The sequence below is a fragment of the Callorhinus ursinus genome, unplaced genomic scaffold (genome assembly GCF_003265705.2).
Source record: "Callorhinus ursinus isolate GAN/ISIS: 27379988/994484 unplaced genomic scaffold, GSC_fseal_2.0 scaffold136, whole genome shotgun sequence".
In the NCBI taxonomy this organism is placed as follows: Eukaryota; Metazoa; Chordata; class Mammalia; order Carnivora; family Otariidae; genus Callorhinus; species Callorhinus ursinus.
The window spans coordinates 427,687-448,219 of record NW_027397198.1 but is presented as its reverse complement, the minus strand read 5'-3'; the positions used below and the strand labels follow the sequence as shown (position 1 = coordinate 448,219).

Here is a 20,533-nt window from a genome sequence, read left to right as displayed (position 1 = left end):
GGGGGGGAGGGGGATGGGTTATCCTGGTGATGGGTATTGAGGAGGGCACGTTCTGCATGGAGCACTGGGTGTTATGAACAAACAATGAATCATGGAACACTGCACCAAAAACTAATCATGTAATATATGGTGATTAACATAAGAATAAAAAAAAGAGTGAATAACTTCATTCTGTATACGCAGCTGCTGTGGTGAGGGGACTTGTTTTGTTATGAAAATAATATCTTTTTGAAGGTGTTCATCTCTAAAATAGAAAATGCTGGAGTCATCAGTTAAGGTATGGTAAAGGATTGCAAAAGCTGGGCTCTTTCAAGTTAGGGCTTTTTAGCAATATAGAAGTATTTTTAAATTATTTATTGTTGAAGAATAATTGACATACAGTGTTATATTAGTTACAGGTAAGCAATATATTTATCCAGTGATTCTCTACATTACTCAGTGTTCACTACAGGAAGTGTAGTCACTATCGGCTACCATACAGTGTTATTACAATGTTGATCATATTCCCTATGCTGCACTTCTCATCTCTCTGACTTATTTTATAGCTGGAAATTTGTACCCCTTATTCTCCTTCACCTATTTTGCCCATGTACCTACCCACCTCTTCTCTGGCAACCATCAGTTTGTTCTCTGTATTTAAGAATCTGTTTGTTTTGTTTTTTAGGTTTCACATGTAAGTGAAATCATATGGTATTTGTCTTTCTTTGACTTATTTCACTTAGCATGATACCCTCTAGATACATCCATGTCATCACAAATGACAAATTATTTCTATGGCCAAGTAATATTTCATGGTGTATATATACCACATTTTTATCCATTCATCTATGGATGGACACTTGGGTTGCTTATATATCTTGGCTATTGTAAATAATGCTACAATAAACATAGCAGTGCATGTATCTTTTCAAATTAGTGTTTGAGTTTTCTTTGGGTAAATACCCAGCAATGAAATTACTGGATCATATGGTATTTCTATTTTTAATTTTTTGGGAAACCCCCATACTGTTTTCCATGCTGGCTGCACCAATTTACATTTCCACCAACAGAGCACAAGGGTTCCCCTTTCTCCACATCCTCGCCAACATTTGTATTTTTTGTTTTTTATTTAGCCATGCTGACAAATGTACATCATTACAGTTTTGATCTGCATTTCCCTGATGATAAGTGATGTTGAGCATCTTTTCATGTGCCTGTTGGCCATCTGTATGTTGTCGTTGGAAAAATGTCTATTCAGGTCCTCTGCCCATTTAAAAAAAATCAGATTATTTGTGGGTTTTTGGCATTGAATTACATATATTTTGAGATCAATTAGTTGACTAAAGATAATTTAGTTCAAAGTTAACTCTCAGGGATTCTACAGAAGTTCCAAGGGAAAAATCTATAAGATATATCATATTTTTCAGCAATTACAGTTCACTAAAAATGAATTTATAGACTCCTCTGGCAACTTGTTAAGACCAAAGAGAGGTGCCTTAACTAAGATCATCAAGGCCTCAGACAATGCAATAAAGATTGGGAGCATAACCATAGATGTATTATCCCCTTCATAATTTACTTACTAGGCATGTTTGTTCTGGGTGCAAAACTGCTTTTGGTTGGATACAAGGAATTCAGTCATGAATTGCTAAAGATATTCTTTAGGATGAAATAGATGGATGCAGGAATCCTATTAACAAAGACCACCATTTTGCAAATCTTCTAAACACTTTTTTTTTAAAGATTTTATTTTATTTATTTTAGAGAGACCTTGCCCATGCACAAACAGGGAAGGGGCAGAGGGAGAGGGAGAGAATCTCAAGCAGAATCTACACTGAGTGTGGAGCCTGGTGTGGGGCTTGATCTCACAGCCCTGAGATTGTGACCTGAGCCAAAATCAAGAGTAAGATGCTTAACCAACTGAGCCACCCAGGCGCCCCCCTTTCTAAACACTTTTAAAAAGAAATGCTCTATAACTGATAAGAAGGGGAGGACAGGGAGGATGATGTTTATTGAGAACCTACTGTCCATTATGGTGCTAGACACCTAAAGTGGTTAATCTTATTAATTTAAACCTACAATAATTTAGTCAGGGCATGGAAAAACTCCAGTACAGAAGAAACTGAGAATTACAGAAATTTGGAGTGTTGTTCAGGTAGTGATTGACAAAACAACTCAATCCCATCAATTTTTGTTGTTGATGTATGGTTAGGGAACTAATGCGTTCTGGTGGAGCAGCCAGGATCAGAAATGCTTCCCAACTGGGACCAGTTAGGACTTAGGACAGAATTTGGCAACAGGGAATTTGTCAACAGAGAAGAAAAAGCAGTACCTAAATGCACCTTGCTGCTGAAATTCAGCAATTACTGGAATGGGGGTGGCAAAGAGACAAATAGTGTGAAAATTAATAAAGGGAAATCTCCCTAAAATGGAGTGGGGAGGACAGCAGGGGGCGCTCTCCTACCGTACCACTCATCACCCATTGCTGACCTTAACAGGAATAGATGTACCTTCCTAGTTCTACTGCTTTACTGTCCCAGTAGGAATGAGAAAGCTCATAACCCGCCCCAACAGCCCAGCCAATGAGACACTGTCACAGTCAGCCAATGAAAAGCCACTATACTTCAAACTCCTGGTTTACTCCAACAGACTTTTTGTTTGTAACAACAATTCCTCTCCCCTCCCCCTTTGCCCACCCCCATAAAAGAACGTTCTTCTCCTTTGTTCTCTGGTAGCTTGCATGTCCTGAGTTGGAATTCTTTGCAACTCCCAAATCAACCTATTTTTGCTAGTGAAATAACCGACAGCTTAATTTTTAAGGTTAACATTACTTGGTGGGCAGATATGGGATCCGGAGAAGATCCCCCAGTAACTCCAAGGCTGGTGAGCAAACAGGTTCCAGACCCCAAAGAGCCAATTGAGCTCACTGCTTTCTTACCGACCCTGGAGTTTGAGGGTAAGTTTGCTCCTGCATTGGATCTCTGCTCTCTTGTGTTTATGTCGATCTCTACAGGCTTTATTGGGAATCTATTTTAAGGCCTTGCCCTTTCTGAGAGTACTTGTTCAGCTTTTGGTCTGACTCTTTGGAACGAGACTATGCCTTTTGGAACTGTGCTGGCTTTGGGTGAGACTCCTTTTTGGAACCAGGATGTTCCTTTTGAAACTGTGTTTTTCAGGAGTTTTTTCTTTTTGCTCTAGAGAATACTTCCAAAAAAATGGGATCTTAAGTCATCAAAATGCTTTGAGGGGGTCCTTCCTTCTGGCACCCCCACTGGTTTTATGTTTAAAAACAGAAGTCCCTTCTCATGTGCATTTCTAATTAAAGGGGCCAACTTAATCACAAGTTATTTAGAACATTAATGGTCTTTATGGGGAACTTTTGATTTCCTCAGTTAGAAAGCCCCAGCTAAAAAACAAAACAAAACAAAAAACTGAATGGGATGCCTCTTTAATTGGTACCTTGAGGCTTCTAAGTGTTTTTAGGATTCTAAGTTTGCTTCTTTGTGAAATACTATTTCTAAATTAACTGAGGTAAACTATTAGGAATCAAAATGGCTTCTGAGGACTTCCCCACCCCCACCCCCACCCCCCCACCCCCCGCATTTTGCCTCCAGACTCGTAGCCTCCACCCTGTGCACAGGCCCTTCCTCCAGTGCTATTTTCCTCTGATCCTTTGTGCTGGCCTTTCCTCCTGTATATGCTTCCTCCCGATTCTAATCCTTTTGTTGAACTTCATTTTTCCTCTGAATCTCTTCCCAGAACTTGCTCTCCTGAATGTATTAAAATCTACCTTATAAAGTTAAGTCTTCTGAGGATTTAAATAAACCTCAGATGTCTTAGGTTCCCTGCACTAGGCTGAATTTTGAGCCCGTTTCCTTAAGTGACCGAGGACCCCTTTAGGTTTGCTGAAGAATTTAGCATAGTTATTCAAATGTACAGCCTGGCTTCTAGGATATTTATCTGTCCACATGCTTGTTGGTGAGGGCCAGGTCAAATACTGGATAAAATTATCTCAACAGAAACATCCTGAAAAGGATTTGGAGAAATAAACCTTAACTTTTGGCAAAATGCTTGAACACTCACTGGAAATGTCCACCAAGCAATTAGAGTAGCTTTTCCTAAGCCTGTTATTTGGAACAGAATTCATGTTTGTACACAAAAGCCTGGTGAAACTGTATCTATTACAGTCAAGTGCAAATTGTCTTTAAAGGAAATTCTGGTGTTTGTTTAGATGTTGAATCCACCTGGGTGGTATTTAATTCTGTTTATTAATGGACTGAAATAGCCTCTTTCTCTTTTAGTTAAAAGGACCATGACAGAATGGGAAACTATGTCCACTCCAGGTTTAGTCTATTTGGAAAACTAGCTTGCTCATATCCCAGATAAGTCACCTACAAGAAAGATGGCCACAATTTCTCAATTTTCAGTTCTGGAAAATGAAGGCTCCTCTACAGAACCAAAAATCCAATTTCTGCCATTATTGCAAAGAGCCAGGACATTGGAAAAAATAATTGTTACAAACTTAAGCATTCCAGGTGCCATCAGCCCCCTAACCAGCCTTTCCAATACCTTCCTAATTCCCATTAATGGTGCTTGGAGGAACCACAGGGGCTCTTCCCAGTCCTCCCTCTTAATCTGCTTGGAGAAACCACTCTCCAGATTGGGGATGAATCTCTCTATTTGTCCTTACTGACCCTGGGGCAACATTCTCTGTGCTAACCCCACTGCTCTAAAGGAGCTCCTGTCTCAGAGTACTAAAACAGTTCAAATAGTGAGGGTCTTTAATAAACCTCAACAGGTTTCTATCTGTCTGTCTGTCTCTCTTTTATAGGCCCTTTGTGAGATACACATTCTTCTGCTTAGTTCCTCCACCCGTATTCATTTTTTGGACCAAGATTTCTTAGAAAATATTCATACTGGAATTTTCCTCCCAAAAGGAGGAAATAATTCTGGAATTTGATAGTAGTAACCTAAATAGTCAACCAGGAAAATTAAATAACTCTTTGATAGCTCTTATTTGCTCTTGTTTCTGATATCACTGTAGCTGAGTCTGGAGACAGTAATCATTTGTTCTTATTGGATCAGCTACCATCCTCTTTATGGGTAAACTCTTCAAATTATATTGCAGAATCCACAGTGCATTTCCCAGCAAGATTCAAATCCATCAGAACTTCTCCTCAGAATTAATAAAGCTTTACTAATCAAATTTAATTAATAAATTAACCTATATATAAAGAAGCCCTCTAAGGCATCAGTCCCATAATATGAGATTGCAAGCCTCAGGGCCTCATTATCGCCTGCACTAGTCCTTATAATACCCCTATTTTACTTGTGAGAAAACCCAATGGCAGAGGATGGGAGTTTGTCCAGGACCTCTGAACAATAAATAACATTTTTATACCTTGGCACCCTGTTATTCCTAACCCCCATACCCTACTGACACCCAATCCTACTGAAAGCAAATTTTTCACTCTAATTGCAGTACAATTTTTTAGTATTCCTGTTAATAAGGATAGCCAATATCTTTTTGCTTTTACTTGGGAAGAGTGGAAATGCACCTGGACAGTAATCAGTAATGCCCCAGGGTTACACCCAGTTTTTTCCTTTCACAAAACTCAAAAACTATTTGGGTGATAGAAAGTTTTCTGCAGGCTCTATTTGTTAAAATACATAGATGATTTGCTTTTCTGCTCCCCTTCTCAAACCTCTTCACAGGAAGACTGCATCCACCTGTTAAAACTTCTGGCCTTAAAGGGACAGAAAGACTCCAAAGAAAAAATGCAGTTTGCTCAAACTCAGGTTTGATACTTAGAGTATCTGATCTCAGAACAAGAGCTACATTTTGATTCAGGTAGGCTTTATGGCATCCTGAACTTCCCAAAACCTAAAACTAAGTGCCATTTATGAAGTTTTCTTGGACTGGCTGTCTACTGTTGAAATTGAATTTGAAACTTCTCTCTTAAGGCTCAACTTCCATATGTTTTATTTAAAAATGACCCTATTTGGAAAGATCATGATGACATAGATTTGGGGACCTTAAAGAAAAACCTAATAAAACTCTTTGTCCTCAGACATCCTAATTATCAACTTCCCCTTTTCCTCATTGTATGTGAGGGGGAAGGGAATGCCCTTGGGGTACTCACCTAAAAATAGGGGAACATCATCAACCAATAATAGGGCATTATAACCAACAATTGGACCATTTAGCATGGGGATAACCCCGTTTCCTTAGAGTCATTCTTGCCACTGCCCTTTTGGTCGAAGCCACTCTGGAGAAATAATCACAGGATCCTCTTTAACCATCCCGTGTCCCATGTAGCAGAAGCCCCCCCGCCTCCCAATTTTCATTATACTTAAGTCAGTTGCCTTGCCTCCTAGGACATCATCCTGCTAACTGCTCCTCATATAACTCTTCTTGCTATAGTAACCTTAGCTCTGTTATTATCCTCTCCTTCATGGATGAAATCCCTCATCACTGCTTAATGCTGACAGATAACTTTTGACTCCCTTTGACAATTTGTAGGAAACTCCTCTAACCAATGCAGGTTTTTCATGGTTTAATAATGGCTCATATTTAAAGGATGAAAATGGTAAATATTGTGTTGGGTATGCTATCACAACTCCTTTGGAAGTCATTGAGTCCATACCTTTACCTGTGGCTATTTTGGCCTAGCAGGTTTAGTTATATGCCATACTTGGCTTGTACCTTAGATGTACCAACATTTACATCAATAGTCAGTTTGCCTTTGGAGTAGCTCATGACTTTAGAAGTGTTACAGAAACAATGAAATTTCTTTACCTACAATGGGAATAAAATAAAAAATGGCTCCAATGTCCCAAATTTATTAGATGCCATACTTTTTGCAGGCAGGCCTGGCTATTACTAAGCTTCCTGGGCCTTCCAGACTCAACTTCTAGAGTCCAAAGGAAACCACCTCACTGAGATTTCCAACAAAATGCTGTTCTCAAGGAAACCAAGACCCAAACCTGTCATGGTTGAAAGGGATGTTCTCTCAAATGATGAACTGGAAAAAATGACAAGAGTTATCCAATAATTGTTTACTATTTTACCATAATTAAACCATTGACCTATGACAAAATAATAGTCTTTGGGAATGTAGGTGGGGAAATATAAAGGCTGCAAAAAGTGCCTACCTTTCTTGTCCCACCCGTCCAAAGTATCCAAAAAGCCTGTTCACACAAATGGACTTCATACAGCTACCCTGTCTCATGGAAATAAGTATGTTTCAATTAATTTGGTCTGTTTTCTCACTGTACCAAAGCTTTTTCCTTGTAGACAGACCAATGCTTATTCTGTGGCTTAAATTCTGCTAGAAAAGATTATCCCTGGGGTGCCTGGGTGGCTTAGTCAGTTAAGCTCTGCCTTTGGCTCAGGTCATGATCCCAGGGTCCTGGGATCAAGCCCCATGTTGCTCTCCCTGCTTAGAGGGGAGCCAGATTCTCCCTCTCCCCCCGCCCCTCCCCTGCTTGTGCTCTCTCTGTCTCTCTCAAATAAATAAATAAAATCTTAAAAAAAAAATAAAAACAGAAAAGGTTATCCCTCCCTGGGGAACCCCTCTTCAACTTCATAGTGCTTGGGGAACTCATTTTACCAGGCAGGTGTTTCAACAAGTCTGTGCTGTTTGGCCAGTTTTACAACTTTCATTGTGCATACCATCTTCAATCCTCAGGGATAGTTAGTTGCACTAACAGCACTGACGAAATTTGTACAGACCCTCCAAATACCTTGGCTGAAAGCATTGCTGTTGGTCTTCTAAATTTTAGATCCACTCTCTTTGGGATTCCTAGACTCTCATCCTTTGAGATGGTCACAGGATGTCCTAAGCGCTTGGCCCCTGCCTTCTCTGACTCGGAGTTGATAGAAGGGGATCTACTTTAACATTGTAAAGGCCTAGATGCTTCTACTGAAAATAACCGTGCTTTGGTAGAGCAATCTTTTACCATGTACTCAAGTACATGGGAGACAGACTTCAAGTACTCTGCAACCTGGAGATTTCATCTATTGGAATAGACCCTTCCAGAGAGACTCAACCTCACTGGAAAGGCCCTTATCAGGAACTGCTAACCAACCCTTGGGCCACCAACCTCAAGGAATAGATTCTTGGGTTCACGTGACACATTAAAGAAAGCTGCAAACCCTGACTGGGTCTGCACACCAGCTGGTGACCTGAAAGTGAAGATTTCCTGGAATTGAAGCAGATGACATCTAATGAGACCACTTTCTCAAGATGTCTGGACCAGGACTGTATCCCTTTTTCTCACTGTTCACTGCTGCTTTCTCTTTTATGGAAAGAAAATGCTCTGTATTTCCCAAACTCTTGCAAAAGGGGGAAACGTCCTCTTTTGACTATGGCCTTTTGGAAACAACTTTCGCATGATCCTGTGAGATTTCTCTGAAGGGTGAGAAGGTCAGAATTCATAGAAGTCTTTCATCTGAACTATGACCTGACTCCTGAGTCTTACCTAAATTCATGGTTTCTGAATTTACAACTTTACATTGATATTATTGATAACACATCTGCTTCCAAGCCGTTCTTTTGAGATAATACCATTTTAAAACATCTTTGAAGTGTTGCTGTTTGGCAACAAGTTCATCAGCTACTGCTTCATGTTTATAACTGTACTGTATCTTCCCAAATGTACTCCGCTAATTCTTTCCGTGTGATCTTGCTCATCTTTTATGGTTGCTTAAAGGGGAGACTTCCAGGAAACATACATGACTGAAGGCTTGTTTTCATAAGGAGAACCTTTCTCCCCTAAGTTGGAATAAGTGCCGATAAACATGTGAGTTGGCTACTTTCTGACCTAGGGTCCCAGTTGACCTCTATTCTACAACAATTTGAAATTGTCATGCTTTGTATAATTATTTCAGGTGTTGTATTTTGTTCCGTGTCAAACTTTTGTGAAAACAATGTACTCAGAAAGGTGATGCTGGTGATTCTCTCTCCAAACCTCTCTCTAAACCTTCCCTGTTACTGTAATGTGGCCTTAAGTGGAACATGGGACATGACAACTAGGAAAGGTCCTTCCTGGACAAAAGGGACAAAACCACAAAATATGGAAAACCTGACTCTTGATCAATGATGATTTTGAGGAAATGTCTTGATCAAAGGGAGGAAATGTAAATATTAATAAAGGTAAACTTAACTAAAATGGAGTGGGGAAGCTGGAAGAAGGAAGTTCTCTCATCCTACCACTCACCACCAATTGCAGATGCCAACAGGAAGAGATATACCTTGCAAGTAGGTACCGTCTTACTCCCCAGCAGGAGGAAGAAAGGTTTTCTCCTCCACCAGCAACAGTTCAGTCAAAGAGAGACTGTCATAACTCAGCTAAGGAAAGGCCACTATACTTTAAACTCCTAGTTTACTCCAATGGACTTTATATTTACAACAGCCCTATCAAATACCCCCAGCTTTCAGCTATAAAGGACCAACCCTCTCCTTTGTTCTCATCCTTGCCTGTGGTTCTGCTGTAGCGTGCATGTTTGGAATTGTAATTTTCTGCTATTCTTGATCCATTTTGTTGGTAAAACAACATAGTTTTATTTTTAAGGTTAACATTTGAGTTCTTTTAGAAACCATTAGGGATATTTTTCCTCAGCCACCCCCTCCCCATTCCCCACAGCAGCCTGTCCTGGTTACTGCAGAATCAACATTATAGGAGTTGCCTGCCAATAGGAAGTCTCGGTCTCCTCCCCTTGCCGGACTTCCTTTTCCCCCTTAAGGCCCCCTGAGAACCGGAGGGGGCGGGAGTTGTTTGCTGTGGGAGGGCGGGGGTGGCAGCCCGGCTTTGCAGGAAACCTGCGGGTGGGCCAGCGCTCACCGCCTCCCCTGGCGTGCTCTCTGTTGGTCTGCAGGCTAGAGGCTGGCTCTTTCCGGAGCCCAAAGCTTTGTCCCCAGGGAGCCATGGCGAAGTCCAGGGGCCGTCTCTACTTTTGGATGTACTTGGCTGCCGCGCTGGCATCTTTCCTGGCAGGATTTATGGTGGGTAAGTATGAACCCCTTCTCCCCAGTGCAGGGCTGGTGCTTCTCCCTGCCAGGCTGGGGAGGAATGAAAGAAAGCAAGCCTGGAGGCTGTGTGGCTCCCTGAGCTCCCTGCATGTGGCCAATTTCGTGAATTTCAGCCCAACTGGAAACGGAATGGAATGTCTTTTGACCTTCTTAATGAAGTGTGACTGAAATTCAGATTTATTAAAGGTTCAACGAGCTCAGGATACTTGTCAAGAGCTGTTAGGTCAGAGCTGTCATTCTCCACAGGCATGAAAAAGGTTGTTTCATTTGTCAAAACTAACAACTAATATGGACAGCACTGCAAAAACTGCCTTTCCTTCATCTTTACTAAATAAATATTTGTGGGATGTTTCTTGTGTGTCAGGCGCTGTGCTACGAACTAGATCACCCCAAGGAGAACAAGAAAGATAGAGGCCCATGCCTTGATGCGTAACATGTAGGAAAATGAAAAGAATATCTCATAAAACTAGTTTTAACCAACTCAAAATTACACTGCATAGCAGAATTTTAAGGACTTCTGCATTTAATATGAACATTTTTGTAAAGCTCACTTTGAGCTATTTCTGAAGTAAGGACATTTTTTTGGCTTCTAATTTTTGTAAAAGTCAAAAGCAATTATATACGTATATGGTAAGTATAGGTATATGTATTCTCTCCCGTAGGCTGGTTTGTTAAGCCTTCGAAAGAAACGACCACTTCACCGCCCTATCATCAAAGTATACAGTGGAAACTCATATCTGAGATGAAAGCTGAAAATATTAAATCATTTCTTCGGTAAGTTTGTTTTGATGTTTGGTCTTAAAAGTGTTGAAAATATTGCAGAGTGAGAAGTGTATTACAACTGGTTATATTCAGATGGGTAATCGTGTGAAATTATATGATCTCACATTAATTTATGGTAGTTTAAAATGTCCCTTTAAACCACTCAGCATAAAATGTATTTGAATGTTGCAGGAGTGGGTCTTTCTTCTCTAACTTAATTTACAGAAAAAGTATCTGGTTGCTTTATTAAGGGATGTTTCAACTTCATGTAACTTTAGACTTCAACTGAATGTTATTTCTTCCTTATGCCTGGGTTTAATCAGCAATTTTATTTGAAGGTCACATTCTGTCAGAAAGACTTAGATGGTTGTAAACTCAGATTTAAAGGAGGAGAGATTAAAGTTTCAGACTCTCTGCCACAAATTAAACTTTTGTCCCACATTGCAAATATCAGTAACACAAACTGGACAAAATAAGAGCAAAAGGATCAGTGCAAATCCACCAGCCTCTAAGTGTGAAAAAGCGTGACATTCAGGGAAATGATAACGAACTCTGTGAAGGCAGTCACCATATGTGTTTCTATATTCAGGCTCTCTCAAAGGAGTGTCATTATAATAAACAAAAACAACAAAAAACCCAACCAGCTTTATTGAAGTATAATTTACATAAAATGAACTGCATCTTTTAAAGCCTAAAATTTGATAGTATTGACGGATGTATAATCAACAAGATACAGAAATTTTACGTCATGCCCTCTGCAGTTTATTCCTATCTTCATCTTTAGCCCTACACAGTGACCCATCAGTTTTAGGTCACTGAGTTCCTTTGCATTTCTGAGAATTTTGTATAAATGGAATCATACAGTATGTACACTTTTGTGTCTTTCTTCTTTCATTCAGCATAATAATTTTGGAATTCATCCAGGTTGTTGCACATACCAGTTTATTGTTTTTTATTGCTGAGTTGTATTCCATTGTATGAATATCTTGTAATGTGTAGTTGTTGGACGGCTTGGGTTGTTTCTAGTTTTTGATTATTAACAAAGCTGCTATAAACGTGTATTTACAAGTTTTTGTGTGGACATATATTTTCATTTCTGTTGGAATGGCTGTATTGGATGATAAACATATGTTTAACTTTTTAAGAAAATAGATTTCAAAAGTGGGATCATTTTTACATTCTTACCCATTATGCATGAGTGCACCAGCTGTTGTACGTCCTGGTAAACACTTAGTTTTTTCTGTTGTGTTTTAATTTTAACTATGCTAATGAGTATATAGTGGTATCTTATTGTGGTTTCAATTTGCCTCTTCCTTATAACGAGTGTAATGTTAAACATTATGTGTATTGGACATTTGCATATTTTCTTTCATAAAGCATCTGTTCACATATTTTCCTATTTTAAACTGTTTTGTTTTCTTATTGAATTGTAGGAGTTCTTTATGTATTCTGGGTACAATTCCTTCGTCAGACATGTATTGTGAATATTGTCTTCTGTTCTATGGCCGGCCTTTTTTGTTAGTGGAGTTTTTGAAAGGCAGAAATTTTTAATATTGGTAAAGTCTAGTTGACCAGTTTTTGGTTTTCTGTTTCATATTCTGTGTTCTATCTAACTTTGCCTATTAGAAGTATGAAGATTTTCTTCTATGTTTTCTTTTAGAAGTTTTATAACTGTAGCTTGTATATTTAGGTCAGTGGTCACTTCAATTTTTGTGTATGGTATGATGTAAGAGTTGATTATTTTTAAATACAAATTCAATTATCCCTGCAACATTTGTTTTAAAAACATTTATTTCCACATTGAATTGCCTTGGCATCTTTGTCCAGAATTACTTGACCATATATGTGTGGCCTGGTTTTGGATTTTTACATTTTCTTTTATTGATCTGTATGTAGATCTCAACACTACACTCTGCTAGTTAGTGTAACTTAATAATTAAGTCTGAGAATCAGGTAGAGTTAATCCTACAAATTTTTCTTCTTAAAAATTGCTTTGACTATTTTAAGCCATTTGCATTTCCAAGTTTAGAATAACCTTCTGAATTCCTACAAAAAACTGGAATTTTTATTAAAGTTGCATCAACTCCATAGATGAATTTGGAAGAGAAGTGACATCTTTAAAATATGGTCTCAGTCTCTTTTTTTCATTTGTCATAAGGAGGTATTATAGTTTAACTTTTCACCCATGGAGGGGCATTTATGATCAGTTTTTGGATAATGATTAATGTTGCTATTAACATTTGTATATAGGTTTTACATGATCATAGGTTTTTATTTCTCTGGCATAAATGCCCAAGGGTAAAAATTGCTAAGTTGTATGGTAAATACATTTTTAGTTTTAGAAGAATTTGCCGAACTGCTTTCCAGTATAGCTGTATTATTTAATGTTTTCCATTGACATTATCATTATTTTTAATTTTACCCATTCTGATAGGTGCATAGTGATACCTCATTGTGATTTTAAACTGCAATCCCCTAATGATTAATGATATTGAACATCCTTTTATGTGCTTATTCATCATTTGTACTCTCTTCAGTGAAATGTCTGTTCATGTCTTTGACCTATTTTCTATTTGGATAGTTTTGTTTGTTTTTTGTTTTTTTGCTATTGGGCTTTGAGAGTTCTTTATATTTTCTAGATAAGTCTTTTTTGGCTTTGTGGTATTCATATATTTTTCTCTCTTTGTTATTTGTCTCTTCATGTCTTAACAGAGTTATTTGTAGATTAGAAGTTTTAAATTTTAATGAGGTCCAATTTATTGCTTTTTCCTTTTATGGATCATGCATTTGGGTTCATATCTAAGAACTCTTAGACTAGATCTCTTTTCCCCTCTCTTCCCTCCACTCCAAAATTTTATACTTTATATTTTACATTAATTTTGTGATTAATTTTTGCATAAGACATGATGTTTGGCTGGGGTACATTATTTTGCCTGTGGATGTCCCATTGCTCTGGCACCATTTGTTGAAAGGCCATTTAATTGCTTTTCACCTTTGTCAAAGATCAGTTGGTCATATTTGTGTGAGTCTGTTTCTGGGTTCTCTATTCTGCTCTACTAATCTGTGAGTCTACTCTCTGCCAGTCCCACATGGTCTTGATTATGGAATCTATTTAGTAAGCCTCAGCAATGTGTAGAATGATTCTTCCCATCTTATTTTTCTAAACAATTGTTTTAGCTATTCCATATCCTTTTCCTTTTCATATAAAATATAGAATAAACATACTTATGTCTATGCTGGGATTTTGATAGTAATCACACTAATCTTATAGAACAATTCGGGGTACTTGACATTTTTCCTGTGTCCAGTCTTCTAATCCATAAATATAGTCCCTCCAATTATTTAGATCTTCTTCGTTTGCTTTTATAACATTTTGTAATTTTTAGGATGCAGATCCTGGATATGTACTGTTCGATTTATATCCAAGTATTTCATTTTCTTTGGAGCAATTGCAGGTCATATTGTGTTTAATTTCAGTTTCCACATGTTTGTTGTTAATATATAAGAATACTGTTGATTTTTGTGTTCTTGTATCCTCTGGCCTGTCTAAACTCATGTCTTGAGGAGTTTTTGGTAGATTCATTGGGATTTTCTATGTAAACAATCATGCCATATTCAAAAGGGACACTTTTATTTCTACCTTTCCAAACTGTATGTGTTTTACATTTGGGGTTTTTGTTTGTCTGTTTGGTTTTTGTTTTGTTCTTATTGTGCTGACTGAAATTCCAGTAGTACATTGAATTGGAGTGAGAGTGAACATCTTTTGTTGTTGTTTCTAACCTTAGGGGGAAAGCATTCAGAATTTCATAATTAAGTGTGATACTGTCTATAGATTTGTTGTAGGGGCACCTATGTGGCTCAGTTGATTGAGCATCTGACTCTTGATTTTGGCTCAGGGCATGATCTTGGGGTCCTGGGGTTGATCCCCAGTGTGATGGGGCTCTGCGCTCAGCAGGGAATCTGCGTGGGATTCTCCCTCTCTTTCTCTACCTCTCTCCCTCCCACTGCCCCTCTTCCCACTCATGTTCCCTCTCTCTCTCAAATAAATAAAAATCTTAAAAAAAAATTAAAGATTTGTTGTAGATGCTCTTTATCAAGTTAAGGAAACTCCCCTCTATTCCAAGATTGCTAATAGTTTTTTTTTTTATCATGAATGGATATTGATATTGTCAAAAGTTTATTTTTCTGCATCAATTTCTATGATCATGATTTTTTTTTCTTTATCTGGTTAGGAATCTAGTGATTCCTTTACTGATTTGGGGGGCATGGGGATCAAATTATATCAAGAAGGGAGTCACAATCTCCAGGAATGTGAAAATGTATATTTTCCCCCATTAATTATGTAAATTTTTGCTTTATATATTATGAAGTCTACTCATTAGGCATATACATGTTAATGTTTTAAGTCTTTAAGACAGACTACCCTTTTATCTTTATGAAATGTCCTTCTTTATCTTCAGTAATCTCTATCTTTGAGTCTATTTTATTTGGTATAAATATTGCCACATCAGCTTCTTTCCATTTACATTTACATGGCGTATCTTCTTCCATCTACTTTAAAAATTTTTTTTAAAATATTTTATTTATTTATTTGACAGAGGGAGACAGTAAGAGAGGGAACACAAAGGAGGGGAGTGGGAGAGGGAGAAGCAGGCTTCCCGCTGAGCAGGGAGCCCGATGTGGGGCTCGATCCCAGGACCCTGGGATCACAACCTGAGCTGAAGGCAGACGCTTAACGACTGAGCCACCCAGGCGCCCCTTCCAACTACTTTCAATCTATTATTTTCTTTAGAATTAAAATGTATCCTCAATAGAGAGCATTTAATTGCCACATGGTATTCAATACATTTTGGTAACCTTAAAGTGTATCCTTTGTAGATAGCAGATAGTAGCAGTTTGCTATTATATTCCTTCTGGTAATCTTTGCCTTTTAATTTGAATATTTAGTCCATTAACAAATAATGTAACTATTGATATAGTTAAACTTAAGTCTACTAATTTATTGTTTTCTGTTTTCTCTGTTTATTTTCGTTTGTTCCTTCTCATTTTTTGCCCCTTTTTTGGTAAAATTTTATTTCATTTCTGCTTATCTTTTGGCTATACATCCTTGTAATTTTTTTTTTTTTTTAGTAGATGCTTTAGTGATTACACCATACATCTATAACTTATAACTCTTCATTCAATTTTTAGTTACTTTTTTGCAACTGAACATACAATACAGATAACTCACATTTCTATATTGCTATTTACCCTCTCCTCTATCATCCTTTGTGTATAAACCTTGCAAAACAATTTTTCTTTGAACACTTATGTATTAAGAGCCCATTAAGAGTTAAAATAGTATTTTATATCTTATTTCCAATGTTCTTCATTTGTTTCTGAAAATTTGGGTTATCCCATGGTATTTCTATTTAGTCTGAATAACTTTCTTAAGCATTTTCTGTAATGTGGGGTCTGGTTGTGACAAATACTCTTAGTTTTTCTCTATCTATAAAATCCTTACTTTATCATAATTCCTGAAGCATACTTTTTCTGTATATAGACTTCTAAGATGACTTTGTTTTCTTCTCCTTTCAGAACTTTAAATGTTTTTTCATTGTCTTCTGTCTAGTATTGGCATCTGATGAGAAGTTTACAGTCCTTTAAGTTACAGAACATGTCATTTTATCTTTAATTTTGAGTAGTTTTACTGTGTGCCTAGGTATCGTTTTCCTCAAATTTATTCTGTTTATGGCTCTCTGAGATTCTTGACTTTGTAAGAAAGACATTTCTTATGTCTTTCACTAATTTAGGAAGGTTTTATTCATTATTTCTTAAAATTTTCTGCAGCATTCTCTTTACCCCTTCTGAGACTCCACTTAAACCCTAGAATCAAATAAACAAAGTGCATACAGTATGGCGTGTTTCTTCCCCATCTATCCTGTGATATAATGAAGTCATGAAGTTCCATCTTAGTTTCCATGGATGAACTATAGCAAACTATAGTAATGAGGTATGAAAACAGCTATACTGTTTTTGTGAAATTGAGCTGATTTATGACATTAGATATTAGGAAGCAAATACAAAATGTCTGTTTTGAGGTGCTTGTTTAGAGATAAAGGAAAATAATCAGGCAGCTAAGATGCATGTCATTTAAAAAGAGACTCAGTCTTTATTTTTCCTGCAATACAGCAAAATGGCAGAATATCTTATCAGTTAAGATAGAATGCTTATATTTTAAATTTGTAAGTTAAAAGACCAAGTATAATGTTAACACTATTGAAGTCTGTCTGCAGCACATCATGAAGTGTCCAAAAGAAGTCACCTAGAAAATTAGATGTCAGAAGCGAAACTTAATAATGTTCTTGACCATTAAAATTTGTTTATTACTATTTTCCTTTAATGTGTATATAGCATAAGGTGATAAGTTATGTGTAAATAGTTTATATGATTATATTTTTGGAGTGCAATACAGAAATTGCATTCAGGGGTGCCTGGGTGGCTCAGTCGGTTAAGTGTAGGCCTTGGGCTGAGGTCATGATCCCAGGGTCCTGGGATCAAGCCCTAAATCGGGCTCCCTGCTCAGTGGGGAGCCTGCTTCTCTCTCTCTCTCTCTCTGTGTGTGCCACTCCCCCTGCTTGTGCTCACTCTCTGTCTCTGTCAAATAAATAAAATCTTTAAAAAAATTGCACATCAAGAATGACAAGAATAGAAGTAGAGTGAAATACATTGAATTAGGAACTTGAGACTTTAATGAATGAGGAGTGACCCACAGTTTTGACAGCACCCAGAAGGTGGTGACTTTTGGTATGAACTTTAAAAGAGTTGTTATTTTTGAAAGAAGAAAAAGGAAAAATATTTGAAAGAACCAAGGGAGAGTAAGAACTCCTAGCAGATCTTCAAGCCCTGAGAATATGTGGGGGCATGGGAAATAAAAAAGCTTGCAGGTGAGCAGGGTCCTCTGAGGAAACCAATTAAGGCAAGGAAGTCATGCAAGCATTCAGAGAAGTGGCTGAGGGTTAAAGAATTGTTAATCACAGATGTAGAAGGTTTATGATCAGTGAAAGAGCCTTGGAGGGAGAGGAGTTCAAGATTAGATTAATGGTTCTAATGTAATGGGAAGAATTTGGTTTCTCCCCAGCCACTTTCTTGTTGGCAGTGCCTCAACTCTTCAGTGTTCATCCTCCTTCATGTATTCAGTAAGGGTTACATTCCTTCCAGCCCAGGAGTATCTTGATTGGTCCATAATCCATTCATTATAACTCTTCCCTCTGGCAATGATTCATTTTAAAAGAGGTGTATAATCTATTATGTCCAATGAAATGAAAGAAAAGTGTAGCTGTGATCTTCTACTATGTTTTCCTCTGTTAAAAGAAATACTGAAGAGGAAACAGATGTTCTTGTCTGTACTTGTTTCTTCTGAGCATTACAATGTGAATATATGATGCCTGGAACTGTACCCACCTTGGGACCAGAAGGAGAAATTTAGAAATGAGCTAAAGGATGTTACACACTGCTGCCTTTTTTTTTTTTTTTTTTTTCTGTATTCCATTTCAGTGGATTCTTTATTTTTTTAGAGAGAGAGAGCACGCATATGTGTGTGTACATGGGGTGGGAGGAGGGGCAGAGGAAAAAGAAAAAGAATCTTAAGCGGGCTCAATGACCAGCAGGGAGCCTGACGTGGGGCTCAATCTCACAACCCTGAGATCATGATCTGAACCCAAATCAAGAGTTGGATGCTTAATGGATTGAGCCACCCAAGCACCCTTCAGTGGCTTCTTTAAAAGATGGATGACAAAAGCTCATGGTTAATCCTCCATCTTAATTTAAGGAAATACTTTTTTTCCTTAATTATAAGAATGTTATCTGTTCATTGTAGAAAATAAAACAATAATTATATAAAGTAGAAATTAAATATCTCAAGCCCTACTATTTTAATGCATACAAAATAATTTCTGTCTATAAACACTGTAATACTTTTTTAAAACAAATATTCTAAGATATTAAATATTCATAACCTGTAGATTTCATTTAATGATATAGAAAGGGAAAGCTTCACAGGAAAAGATGCTGGAGGAGTCCTCATGGATGATGAGTAGCTTGCAGTTGGGAAAGGAGAATGAAAGAAGTGGTGACAGGGAGACTCATGTAGATGGGACAGTATTTATGTCTCAGAGAAGACCTTGTGCAAAGGTAATAGGTGGTCACTGCAGGAGGAAAAGGAGTCTACCAAATGCCATAGGGTGGAGAATTTTATACAGAGAGTAATGGGAAATGAAAATGAAAAGGTGGAAGGGTGGGTCAGATCAAAAAGGGCCCAATATGCCATGTTTGAATGTGAACTTCATAAAAATGCACAGTATAGGGAACCTTACAAGAAGTTCAGGCAACTGAATAATATCAGATGAATGATTTCAAATTATCACTATTTCTCAAGGTCAGACAACTATGACTTTCATATTTTAGTTCAATCATTTAATGACTGAAATTATGAACAAATTTTTTAACTATTCTCTCAGTTTCCTTATTTGCAAAATGAGGACAATGGGAGAAAGATTGTGACGACTCAGTGAGACAACCCAGGTGAAAGTGCTTGGTCACATGCCTGGCATATAGTAAGTTTTTAGTAAATGCCAATTTTCCTTTACTGCCTGTCTTGTTTTGGTTGTGTCTTGGTTGGCTAAAAACACCAATTTACAAAAGTATTATTATCTGAAGGGGTGGTGGGGTGGAGAATGGTGAGAAAATATTTTTAAAATATTATTTACTCTCATGTAAAATGAATCTTTAGAAAAACTATTTTTGTGAGGTCACTTAAATGCTACAACCCGTTTATACTCAGAACCAAAGAACATTGCCCAAATTCAAGTCAACAAACCCGTTGTATAATTTCTAGATAACAGGTAGGAACTAAGCAGTAGGCAATATAAAAATAAAAATGCATGGACTTTTAACTTCAATGAGATCAATAAACAACTGAATAAATATGACAAGACAACAGTGGAAATATATGTTAGACTGCCTAACTGGTCTCTGGCAAACATTATGAACTGCCCCCACACCGCCCAAAATATCCTCCCTTACTAATGATCATCAAGAAGGAGCACTATTGGCATAGAGGCCCTGACATTCTTCCAAGGTGTCTTCTCATACCTGCTTATTGCATGTGTTTTTACCATGGTATATGTTCTTTTCTGGGGGAGCATAATGTGAATAGTATAGTTACACACAAATAAACTTTAAATTGGCATCCCTAGAAATTGGTATTACTAGCTGTTTTTTTTTTTTTTATCATTGATGTAGAAATGACAATACCTAAAGTATGGGTGATGCATCTAGAATAGTCCTTAGGCACATTGTCTGAATATGGTTTTTAACTCCCACTTGTATCTTACTTTCATTGTAGTTCTTTTACAAAGCTCCCTCATCTGGCAGGAACAGAACAAAATTTACTTCTTGCCAAGAAAATCCAAACCCAGTGGAAGAAATTTGGACTGGATTCAGCCAAGTTGGTTCATTATGATGTTCTCCTATCCTACCCTAATGAGACAAATGCCAACTATATATCAATCGTGGATAAACATGGAATTGAGGTGATGTGGAATTGTTGGTACTTTTTGTATTTTATAACCTCAGTTGTTTATGTGAATTGGGATGTAGGGTCAAGTAAGAATAGAAATTGTTTAATAGTGCAGTGCAACTCATATTTTTTAGAAAAGTTGATAAGTTGTAAACTAATTATTCAGTGTCTACTGTGTGTTAGGCATAGTGCTTAGTCT

The 20,533-nt window shown here is 37.5% G+C and overlaps 1 protein-coding gene across 3 annotated transcripts in view; it reads left to right on the top strand.

Moving 5' to 3' along the window:
- The first annotated feature begins 2,693 nt into the window (after positions 1-2,693).
- The window catches only part of LOC112840332 (N-acetylated-alpha-linked acidic dipeptidase 2), a 92,668-nt gene continuing 74,828 nt past the window's right edge, over positions 2,694-20,533 (top strand). For 2 of the 3 annotated variants that reach the window (XM_073890290.1, XM_073890289.1), the window contains exons 1-4: positions 9,125-9,242; positions 9,860-9,990; positions 10,676-10,787; positions 20,161-20,347. In XM_073890290.1, coding sequence (XP_073746391.1) covers positions 9,214-9,242; positions 9,860-9,990; positions 10,676-10,787; positions 20,161-20,347 — 459 coding nt within the window. In that variant the 5' untranslated portion in view covers positions 9,125-9,213. Of the gene's footprint in view, positions 2,936-9,124; positions 9,243-9,859; positions 9,991-10,675; positions 10,788-20,160; positions 20,348-20,533 lie in introns of those variants that run through there. The other variant, XM_025893672.2, reaches the window with a different exon arrangement.